The 12136-nt window shown below is 47.2% G+C and overlaps 1 protein-coding gene across 4 annotated transcripts in view; it reads right to left on the reverse strand.

Moving 5' to 3' along the window:
* SH3PXD2A (SH3 and PX domains 2A) overlaps nucleotides 1-12136 on the reverse strand; it is a 264938-nt gene that overhangs the window by 181761 nt on the left and 71041 nt on the right. For all 4 annotated transcript variants that reach the window (XM_062000848.1, XM_062000847.1, XM_062000855.1 and 1 more), the window contains exon 3: nucleotides 5932-6007. In XM_062000848.1, coding sequence (XP_061856832.1) covers nucleotides 5932-6007 — 76 coding nt within the window. The remainder of the gene's footprint in view (nucleotides 1-5931; nucleotides 6008-12136) is intronic.

Genomic DNA, 12136 nt, shown 5'->3' on the forward strand with positions numbered 1-12136 from the left:
AAAACTGAAAATATGTCTACTAAAAGGCAACTATATTGTGTTAGGAAGTGCTCCCCAAAAAGCTCCCCATAGCTGCTCGGGCCCCTGTGCTGGAGTGCTGCGGGTCACCTCCCCACCCTTTGAGGTGGGAACAGGGCACTGTGACACTGATTTACTGCGGGTGGGTGGAAGGGGATGGGAGGCACAGTCCCTCTTTCTCCATCTGAGAAAGTTTGCTGCCTCATATTCAGGAAAGTGCAGCAGAATATCTAGATTATTTGTGTTACTTGGGTAAAGCTCATCAAACCAGACACCCAAGACTCTCCTCTGTGTGTGTCCATCATGCCTGCAAGACTACTCTTGCATATTAAAGGTTTGCCATTTAAGGCAACTCATACTTTAAAAAGTAAAATATGACTGAGTCTAAGATAAAGAGAATTTTATCTGGGGTCTTTTTTTGTGTGTATGTTAAAATTTAAGCTACTTTTTTACTGTCTTTGAACTACTGCAACACTGTTCATATCCACACAGGTCAGGAATTCAAAATGACTCCAGAGAAAAGCTATAATTATTTACTAACCCCTTGTTGCCCTAGCTCAGTAGGCTGCAGAAGAAGATAATCAAAAATAGAAAGCAAATCTGAAATGGAACATATTTTTATACATAAAATCCAGTTAAGAATTAGGACAGAGAATGCATTTTCTTTCAAATGTCCAGCTAGCAACCACCTCTCCAAACAGCCTACAATAAGAAAATCTCTGAGATTCCTAAGGGTCTTCCTTGGCCAGTGTGGTCCTCATAGTCACCAAGCTCTCTGACTCCTGGGCAGAATGAACACTGAAAATGGCTCACATGCACTGACCACTGCTGAAATGCAGCACCTTTGACAAAATTACTCATGGCTGTGTCCTAATTTTGCTGATCCTGGTCTTGATTTAAACAGGTGGAACAGGAACTGGTGGATGCGAGGGTCACCATGGTGCTGGTTGTTAGGATGAGCCCCTTGTCTCTGCTTCAGTGCAAGAATAACCACCCAAGATCTCTGAACACAATGCTGTTTCTCTTCCAGCCCAGAGAGAAGCAAAAGGAGCAAAACTGGAATTTATAAAACCAAGAGGAAAAACAGCTGTTCTCATCTCCTTGGACAAAATCCTACTGTCACAAACCTGCTCAAGCCCTTCTCCTCAGCTTCCTCTTCCCCAAAGACAGCATTGCAAAGGGGAGGGGAAAAGCAAATCCCAACACACCGAACCAAAACCAAAAAGCAGACATATCCACCTGGGATGCAGTTCATCAGCAGGAGATCTCCTTTCCCACTGCAGGCCACGAGTGGCAGAAACGGAGGTAAGAAAGGTCCCGGCCAGCGTCAGTGAGAGGTTACTCTCCGTCCTCCTGCATTGTGCAAAACAGGGAGGCTCCCAGCAGCACTCCCTCCTCCTGCAGCGCTCCCGCCTGCCCGCACCCCTCACCAGCCCCAGGTATCTGGGCGGTGCTGGGATGGCCTCCTGCGCCGCACCTCTCCCTGCACACAGCCCTCCTGACTCACACACGGGACAGGGCTTACGCAGCCTCCCGCTCTGCTGGGGGAACAGCCCCCAGCAAACCCTGGGCCAGGGGAGGAGGAGAGGCTGGGGCATCTCTGGGGAAGCAGGAGCCTTGCCCAGAGATTAAGCAGCCAGACAAAGTCCTCTTGGCAAGGAGCTGCTCACCCCACTCCCCACCCGCCGCCGGTGGCACACGCCACAGCCTGGGAGCACAAAACAGAGCCAGACCTGCACTACCTGCAGGGATCTTGTTCTGCCCTGTATTTGCTGCCTGTCCCTAAAACGCCTCAGCAGGCACACCACATGTTCCTGCTGCCTTGGGGCTGAGGAAGGAGAAAGCTTCAGAGACTCCTCTGAGATGGTGCTGGGGAGTTTCTCAGGGAGAAAGCAGGTCACTGGAGCACAGGGGGCCAGACAATGGCTGGTGACATCTCATCTGCCACACTGGCATCCCTCCTGGTACTCCAGGACACAGCCACCAAGCTCTGCTGGCAGCACCCATCTCAAGAAGAATGGTTTCCTCTTTCCTCACCTGAATCAAGGGAGGAAGAAAATACAGGTGGGAAAGAAAAGAAGAGCAGGTGCCTCTGGCAGATGCTCCCAAGCACTCGAGGCAGGGGCCGGAGCCAGGCCAAGGTGTTGCTTCTCTAGTTGCCTGACCAAGCTATTAGGGCAGCCTGCACTGACCACCCTGGTCCCCTGAGACAAGACTCAGCTTTCCAAGGGTAAGGAAAAGCAGGCAAACAAAGCAGCCTCCTGGAGTGAGATGTCTCCCTCTCCAGGCAGCAGGGAAGCTGCAGAGCAGACACCCCATGAAGATTTTCCCCTTCCAGCACAACCTATGCAAAAATCTGGGTTTTTTTCAGTGAGGCTCAAAAGTGGGTTGAAGTCCAGACAGCGACCAAACTGTAATCTGGGTAGGAAGTACAAGAGGCTGCCATCATCGATGCCTGGCCCTCTGTGCCATGGAAAGCCCAAGCTTCTCTCCACGGCAGGGATCTGCAGCCCAGTAGCCATCGTGATGGGATGACTTCATGCTGTGCAGTGAGTTTTCCCCAAAGCTATGCTTTGAAAGACTTGGTGGAACAAGAAGAGCTCACATCCCTCCAACTCAGCCTTGTCTCCAGATGGCTCTTCTACTTAGTGCCAAGAGAAATGAAAAACAATGCAAGCCCTGGAGTCTTGGGGTCAACCACTGCAAAACTGTTAATCCCAGAGTTACATCACCCTGTCTCTGCCATTTGTATTTGTCACCATGTTTTCCAGGAGCTCAGCAGAGCAGTCTTCTCCTTCCAGTTGATGTTCCTTCGTTAATTACCTCAAGATCCCTGAAACAGGAAGTTCAAATCCATAATCTCTTATTTCTGCTTAATCAGTAATTTGCAACCATGTAACAACCCCAAACTAGCAAAGCTGAGTGCAAAGAGAGGGGCATCAGCTGTGCATAAAGCAAAACTCCCAGCCAAGATCTAACTGGTCAGCAGAGCAGTAGCTATCTGCACCCCGTGGGGATCAAATCTGCAGCGAAATATGTTCTAGTACCCAGAGAATTTGCAGTCTGTGCAGATGGTGGGAGACAGAGATGTGAGGGGCAGCTGGGAGCTACCCAGGGCAGTGGGACCTTTTGCTTTCCTTGTAAGTTGTACCACCACCCCTGTTTTGTGTGGGGTAAGCTGAGACAGCATGACTCTTCCCCAGCAACAGAACCCAGGCTGTCCACTCTCTTGCTCTAGGTGCATAGTCAACCAGCACTCCTGATGCTATCGGGGTGACAGCTGAGCACAAGCTAGCTCTCTCCATGTGGGAAGGAGATGAGGGAGCTTGCTTTCACCCAATGAGACCTTCTGCATGTCCTGTCTGCCATCCAGATGATCATAATTTAGAAGGATGTCCCAAAGGGCATTCATCTCTTTGTTTAGATGTCATCTCCTTCCTGATGCCAGCAACAGACCCAATGTCCTGGATCCCCCAAACCCTGACAGCACTCCTCCTTCAGGACCCCTAGCAGGCCACCACCAGGCTAGATGACTCTTTGGCCTGACATGCTGCAGCTATCTCTTAGTTCTTCCTTTCCAGCCCTTTGCTGCAGCAAGGGATTTGGGTACCATCACCATCCAGTTCTGCCTATGGAGCTGCAGCCAACACACTATGCTGACCTACCAGCCAGTCCCACACACAAGCTCTGCCATGGCAAAGGGACCTGCAAAGGCAGCTCCGAAGGCTCAGTCCATGCCTTTGTTTCAGGAGAGCACCAAAGCACTGCTGAGAAGCAGGAGCCATGGGCTGATGGCACACATTGACTTCCTACACCACATCTGATGAGGGGAAGTCACTCAGGCCTGCAAGTGGCATGAGCAAACCTGGGCACTCAGAACCTAGCACAGGGAGTCACTCCAGCTTGGCTGAATCAGGCCCATAATAAGTAAGATTCTAACATCTTCATAAAAGTAGGATTTAAGTACAAACATCTGCCCTGCTGTTTTTTAATTAAGACAGTTTTTAGCTAGGTATTTGTTTCAGTAATCCACAGCTCCGGCTGCAGAAATGCCATGTGTATTCTAATTATGGCAGCCAGTTTATTTAACAGAGTTTGACATTGTTTGACATTTAGCTGAGTCACCTTGTTCCTGGGTAAAGCAACAAGGGCTTTTCAGCAGTTCAACAAGAAAGAGGCAGAGATTCAATATCAAAAGTAGAACATATATCACAGAAATTTAAAATTAAATACAGCTGAGGTCTATTCTACTCTGGCAGCTTCTCCCTTTGAGACACTATATCAACCCAAATGTGATCCAGATAAAACTCTTCCCCCCTCAAGGACACGTGGCAGCACCATCTCCCTCATCTTCTTGAAGGATGGGAAGGGTCAGAAGTGTTGTAATGGGCATATGGGATGTACCTCACCCTCAGCAAATATCACCCACTCATACATCAGCACATCCATCCATAGGAACTGCTCACAGGCTGAGATCAGTCACCTGCACTCAGCTAACATTTTCCTAGGACAAGTAAAGGAAATGTGCCTCTGACAGTCAATACAGGTGGAACAACTGTTACCTGCAGACAAAGGTTTTCCTACAGCACCTCACCTAAAGCCATCTGCAGTCCTGTACAGTGCTTTTCAAGGATCTCAAAACATTTCCAGCAAGAGAAACAGGCCAGCAGTATCCATCCTCATCCCACAGAGGTTTCACCAAGTGATTTCTCTATGATTGTAGGCAGCACAGCTAGAAAGAGAGCCCATGCTTGGACTCTTCATCTCAGGTTGGAAATTGAGGGCAACACCATCTGCCCCTGGCTGCAGAGGGTTTGGATGCAGCACAGAGCATTGCAGAGAGCAAACCCTGATCCTGGGGCTGCCTTCCAGAAGATCCAGGGAGGCTGCCAGGCCGCCTGACTGCGGCTCCAATGCTTGCGTCACGTATGCGCGCTGCTGGTTTCCAAGTGCCTGCTTCCCTGCTAGCCCTGAAGCTGTGCTCACCACACATCTGGAGCAGCTGCTCTGTCTGCAAACAGCACTGGTGACTGCAGCACGCTCCTGGAGAGGACTCAGCCCTCCCATCCCAGCTTCTCTTGACAGACCTTTGGGAAAGAGCTGGGATCTCTGTTTTATAGTTGAAGACAGAATGGACCTTTTAACACACTGGAAAAACTCTATTTATTCTGGCAGGCAGTGCAGTGAGCCAAACTTTAAACCACCAGCCAGAATCGTGCAGTCAGACAATAGAGAGCTGGCCTGAACGTGCATTTCCAAGAGCACGCTGTGGTCTGGCTCATGTTCCCCATGCCATCCCTGCAGTCGTTGCTGGAAGAAGCTGTGTGGAAGCGTGTGCCGTTACCCTGAGGACATCCATCATGTCCAGGCTCTCTCTGAAAGCTGTCAGAGAGACAGAGCCCCAAGCCAAAGAGATACTTACTTATCTTTTTGGCCAGCACTGCAGAAATCCCTGTTTGCACTTAACCTTCTCTGAATTTCCTTTATGTCACAGCAGCAACGCTTAATTATTCATTCCTTATTGTACAGTAACAGCATCTGCAGAGCCACAGAATCCAGAAACAAAGATGACAGTGCCTCAGGTCTCCTGTGGCCTCCCAACTGGTGGCCCAAGCTCAGGCTGTCTGATTGCACCCCAGAGGCACAGCCTCCCAGAAACCATCCAGTCTCTTCATGTGTCAGGGCATGAGCCAATCTGAACCTGAATAGTTGATGCAAGATCCCCTGGGAGTCCTAAACACCATGCCAGTTATTTTAGTAGGAGGTGGAGGTCTGGTATCACAAGGCTGCATGTATGAGCTCCCAGGGAAAAGGCATTTTTAAGAGTGGTCATACACTAGAGACAGTAGCTAAGGAACTGCAGCCCTCATCTCCTCTCGCCCATCTTATTTAGGGCTTTCCCCACAGTATTACCTGGTAGAAAAGGGATAATTCTTTGCTTGGGGTCTTTCTGGCCTCCTTCAATAGGGAACTTGTCCAGAAGTTGCATCTGCAAAGGAAACAGAAGAAACATCTTAGGGGGAAAACATGGACTAGCCGCATAGGGACCAGGGGATCTCTTGGTCTGCATGTGGTTTAAAAGAGGATTAGCAAAGCAAAGGAACTGCAGGAATTATTCTGCCTCATTGAAGGGGAGTCTGTGCATAAAAAGGTACGATACAGTTCACTCCAAGAAAGGGAGGGCAAGTTTCTGGCAGCATAGAGGCCCAGGCAGACATCTGAGCCTGGCCTTGCTGTCGTTCTAAAATTAGGCTCTCATGCTTCATTACAAAACACAGACCTTGTCTCTAATCCACAGCTTGCCTGCCTTCATGGAGATACAGCTTCTACCTGTCCATATGACGGACCACCCACCTGGCTAAAGACACTGTTCAAGAAACCAGATTAATGCATATTTAATCAAACACCCACTCTGCCTTCTTGCTGGCAAGGCACTGCCCACTGCTCTGGTCCAGTAAGAGCAGTCCTGCTTTCCCAGGGAGAGAGAGATGGGGGCTTTGGAGTAACCTCCACTGCAGTCCTTACACAGAAGACAGTAACAGAGAAAGGGCAGCAGGGAGGGAGGCCTCAGAGAGCAGAGCATCCCGGAGAACACCAACACCATGAATGGCCAGAAGGTACAGCTCAAGGTGAGTGTGCTCTCAGCCCACCACAAGCACCATGGTTATGGACCTCCTGAGACAGAGTTTTACCCACAGCTGCTAAGATCCTACTTCACCAACTCCTAAACCCTGCCCACCGCAACCACCTGTTTCTAACACATCTCTAAGGCCAGAGCCTCTCACCTTTCCCATTCCCACTCTGCAGCTTTTTGTTGTCATTCAGCCCATGGTGCTACCCAGATAAATACCAATTCCTCATATTCTATTTCCCACGTTTCAGAGGTACTGTGGAATGCTCTGTGTGCCCTCTGATCCTACACAGAAGCCCCAGCTCTCTTGGGCTGGGGGAACACCAAATCTCCTGCCAGCACGGTGACTTGTTTCCAACACATCAGGAGAGACGTCTTTCAAGCCAGAGTCCGCAGGCCCTGTGGCCTCTGAGGAAGGGAAGGAAGGAAAGCAAGCAGTCCTGTTACTTGACCTTGCAGGACCCCTATCTCCTCACCTGAACTGGATCCACAGCTCAATACAAATACCTAATGTGGCAGCAGAAGGTGCAGAGGGGAGGAGAGCTCATCAATCGGTGTTTAATCTCATCAATGTCCAGCAGTGAGGGTGTGGCAGTTAATAGAGCTTTTGCCAGCTCAACAGATTTCCCTTAAAAATATTTTTTTGCTAACATAGGGGGAAAAAAAAATCAGTCAGATATTTTGGGTTTTTTTTACTGTTTTTGTCGTAAGCACACTGAATTCTTCTCCTCTTCCACCACACACAACATCTCCAGCATTTTCACCATATGGTACAGCAAACCAAAGATCAAGAGGAAACTCGGGAGTAGAAGGAACATCTGTGCAGGAGAAAAAGTTAAAAGATCCCACATGTTTCCCCATCAGGGAGTCAGCCTGGTAAATAAATAGACCATAGCTTTGCGGATTGTTTGCTAACTCGCTTTTCTGCCTAGAGAGGCACGTTTTTTATTGAAAATGGGAAGTTGTATGTTCAGAGCTCTGGGTGCCTGAGGTCAGGCATGGGCAAGAGTTTTGTTCAAAGGGGAAAAAAAAAACAGAAGAGGGGGAGGGAATCCTCACTGACTGACTTGAAGTCTCACTGTTGCTACACTTTTAGCCAGGAAGGCAATTCTCACTTTACTACACGGTGACTGATTCAAGCTGGAACTGATACAGTCAAATTTCCATAGTTATTCTTGGAGTCAGATTAGCTTGGCTAATACAAGCCTTTTCAACCACATCAAGAGAGTCACAACATGTATAACTCAGTGCTATTTATCTTAAGGGTGGATATCAGCAAAATAGATACAATAAACTGCAGCTGGAAGAGTTTGGCTAAACTTTCCTTGACTATACTTTCCGCCTGGGCTCTTGCCTCTGCTGGGAGGGTCTGGATGGCAGGGAGCTGGAGAGAGGCAAAAGCACTTGGGAGGCCTCTGATGCAATTCATGGGGACACTGCCTGTGCCAGTGCAGAGTCCCAGGAAGCAGTGAGGATTTCTTATCTTCTTTGATATATGAGAGAATATCCCAGTAGGCAACATGCACATGTTTGTGTAAAACTGAAGACAAAGAGTGAAGTCACTGCCACATAAAGCTGGGCATCCATAGAGAAAGGTGACAGTCCCTCTCCAAGCCCCTGAACCCAGATAACATTTGCTGCTGGATTGCAGATGGGCCCCCGGACCAACAAGTTGGGTCTGGCATTTGTGCTTCCCCAGAAAGCTGACTGGTGTTGGGCAGCTGTGCAGGAGGTTCATGAGGAAATTACTGGCTGAATCTCAGGCATGAAATGGGAAACCCAATAGACCTAAAAGGATCTGAGCAAGGACATATCTGTAGCCTGGCAACTATGCCCCTGCCTCTATGTCCAGTTGTTCTCATTAGTGCTTGAACACTTGAGTTGAGTGCACTCCCAGCATGACCATGTATGTATGGATCACTACTAATGGCACACAGAACCTCCATCACAGACTGGAAGGCAATGACTGCCCTTCAGCTCTGCTGTGCAGGAAACTCTTCAGGATATTAAAGCCAAACAAAGAGCAGCAACAACACAGACACTTCCTCAGCACTTCCCTGCATCCAGTTCTGCCATTCAAAGACACTGCAAGTTAGATCTAAAATCCTAGAAAAGCAGGATCCCATATCCTCCCAGCTACTGAGAAGGATGCAAATCAGAATACAAGGAAGAGATGGATGCAAGGGAAAATAAAACAGCACTGGGCCCAAACGAAACATCCCAAATCTCCCAGATGTGGTAGGGTATCCTTGAGCCAATGCCTAACAGCCCCACTCAGCCTGGCTGTGACAGAGGGAGACACTAACCACAGAGATAAATGAAGCAGCCAGGGAAAACCTATAAAACCCACTTAGAAATGCCTCTGGTAGTCACAGCACTTTCCCCATATGGATGATTAAAAAGCCAAAGACCAATACAGAGATTTTCAGTTCACTTAATTAGATATCTGCTGAGTATCTAAAAGTCAAAAACTCTAGCCTTTGACTATTTCTGTTTTTCTATTAAAGTATTATTGTTATTATGGACACTATTTTGGTTTGCTATTGATTGTCGTGACTCATGAAAAGAACCTTTCCCTTAACACCCCAGGTTATTCTGCTCAGAAGTGGGCAGTCTCCACAAGCTGTTTCTCACATCTTTGGTATATGACATCTAACTTAGGGACATGAGTTGCTGAATGAGGAAGTCATCCCATCAGCTAGAATAAAACCATGAGGCATGAAGGGAAAGAAGGGAAGTCCGGATACAGAATCTCAAAGGATGGAGCTGGGGCTGTAGACGGCTTTACATAGCCAAAAAAACTTTAAGCGGTCAATGCATGTTGGCAAACTTGAAGGAGCTCATACTCAATTGATCTGCTCTCAAGCTTTAGGATGTGAATTCCACCATGGGGAAGCTTCCAGTTTTATGATTGGTATGATGAACAGAAAGAAATCCATTACCATGTCAGTGTGTCACAGGGTGGGGGATCCGTTTGGAAACAGGGAGGGCATGTGGAAACTGGGAGTGAGCTTCCCACCCATTTGGGCAGCATGTCTGGAGTCAGGCTGAACAAACACATCCTACTCCTACTTCTGGCACAACAGATGCACGTCCACAAATAACTCACCACCAAAATCACCTCCCCAAGCTTTGTACATCCAAACAGCTCTGGGTTTGCCAACAGTTTTCCTACACAAGTCCTGCCTTCTGCTCCAAGCAGCTTCCTTCTCGCTTCTGTGCTAAATTCATTTAAGCAGATCTGCTATAAACCTTGTGGTCCAGATTCTGACTTTCTTACAGTGCTCAGCAAATGACCTTGCAATTAACCCCATTAAAAAATCAATGGAATTACTTGTGTGAGTTGCTGCTCATTAAAATGAGAGCAGGCCCAGAGCACTGGCCTGCTCCTGTCCTTACTGCTTGCACATCACCAAAAAATCACTTGACTTGCAAGAATGGAATAGGAAGATTTCAGTGGCACCAGTTCTCATAATAACCACCCTTTTTGTTGACGTCTCACCTCCTAGAAGTGAGCAATTCTTTGACAATTGGCATTCCCTGTAAAAAACAATCAAACAAAAACTACCCTAGCTATTATGGTGCAAAGTATGAATTTGGTAACATGACAAATTCGTCCTTCAAGGTCCAGAAATTGTAAAGGCAAATAACACAATGTTCGTGCATTTGACATAAATGTAAGGAGCTCTGGAAACTGCCTCACACATGTAAATGGGAAATAAGAGGTGTAGCCAGTGTCCTCACTTAAAGTTGTTACTTCATAGAATCATTTAGGTTGGAAAGGATTTTTCAGATCCAACCTATCGCTGTCAAGTTCACCACTAAAACTCCGTCCTTAAGCACCACATCTACACATCTTTTAAATACCTATAGGGATGGTAAAACTTTCTCACTGTGAGAGTGAGGGAGCACTAGCACAGGCTGCCCAGATGGGTTGTGGAATCTCCTTCTCTGGAGACATTCAAAACCCATCTGGATGAGTTCCTGTGTGACCTACTCTAGGTGGTCCTGCTCTGGCAGGGGGTTGGACTGGATGATCTCTCAAGGTCCCTTCCAACCCTTAAAATTCTGTAATTCTGTGATGGTGAGTCAACCACTTCCCTGGGCATTTTCCTTCTCATTTCTTTTGCTTCAGACCACATTTGCCTAAGAACAGATATATGCCACAGAGAGAGATGCTCCTGCACACAAGGACCATTTGCACTCAGCAATCACCAGCTGCAGTGACTTCACATCAGTTCTGCCATGAAAATAAGATTCAGCCCCTGTCTGCCTTGTGATGATACCTACAATTAAAAATGTTAACAAATTAAAATAAGTACCCCTTAAGATGCTACAAGTAGCATCTCTGATGATGAGAAGCCAAGCAGCCTCCTGATAATTATTTACTTAGCACATTTTATTTATCTTAGTTAGATTTTCATAGCACAACACTTCTTTCTGCTTTAGATATAATGACTTATAGCATCTGAGAATAAGGAGTGTCTTCTCTGTTGCCAGAGGCTTTTACTCTGCTGTAAGCCAACCAACACAGCAGACATTTGGTGTCAAGGTTTTGGAAATGTGAGACCAAACCTAATTCCCTGAAATGAATCCACTGAGTTACCTGACCTCCACCTATGCCTTACACCACAAACTCTATCTAGCTGGAGCTTCCTGTTGGGCTGTTACTTCCTCCCCTTCCTTTCCTGCAGCAGTTTTCATTCTCCCCCAGTCAGAAGAGTGAAGTTCTCCACACCTCTTTAAACAAGTTAGGACATCCACATAATCTCTTATCAGCCTGCATAGCTTGCTAATTACTTTCCAAGAAGATGCAATTTTGCTGTGTACATAGACAAAATCAAAGCCCTGCAGGAGGTCAGCACTACAACCATTGGAGATTTATTTTAACACACAAAGACCCCGAGGGTGACTTTCATTCATACCTCTTCAACAAGCAAAACAACATCCACTGCTGCAAGGGGATGCAGGACTCTGACCTTCTGCAGAGAGAGATGAGGCCTCACTCCTTTTCCACAGTGTATAATTTGCTTCTGTCCCAGACAAATAACAGATAAGAAGCAAACCATGAACAAGAGCAGTAGATTTTTGGTGCTACCACAGACCTCAGTGAGTTTGCCACCTTAGTCTCAGTCACTGAATTGGTTCCAAGACTACAAGCCCTCCTACACTGAATGTCAAGAGACATATTAGCTTCCTTTTTCCAAATGCTCCTAACAAATACCATTTTTCATTAAAAATTAGGGAAGCTGACAATAACTAATTTAACCACTACTAGATTTGAAAAGTAAAGTACATGAGGACAGCTGGACATCAGGCACACAGTGATCTTGGCTCTCAGTGATTCCTTATCAGCAGCCTGACCTGAGCTCAGAGTCTGAAGGAGGAAAGAGAGGCTACAGCCAACTGAGAACTGAGGCAGAGGAGAGGAGGTATCTGTACCAGTATAGGGTTGTATACACACTTGTAAGAGAGGGCTGCCAAAGA

This window comes from Colius striatus, chromosome 8 (genome assembly GCF_028858725.1).
Source record: "Colius striatus isolate bColStr4 chromosome 8, bColStr4.1.hap1, whole genome shotgun sequence".
Taxonomy (NCBI): domain Eukaryota; kingdom Metazoa; phylum Chordata; class Aves; order Coliiformes; family Coliidae; genus Colius; species Colius striatus.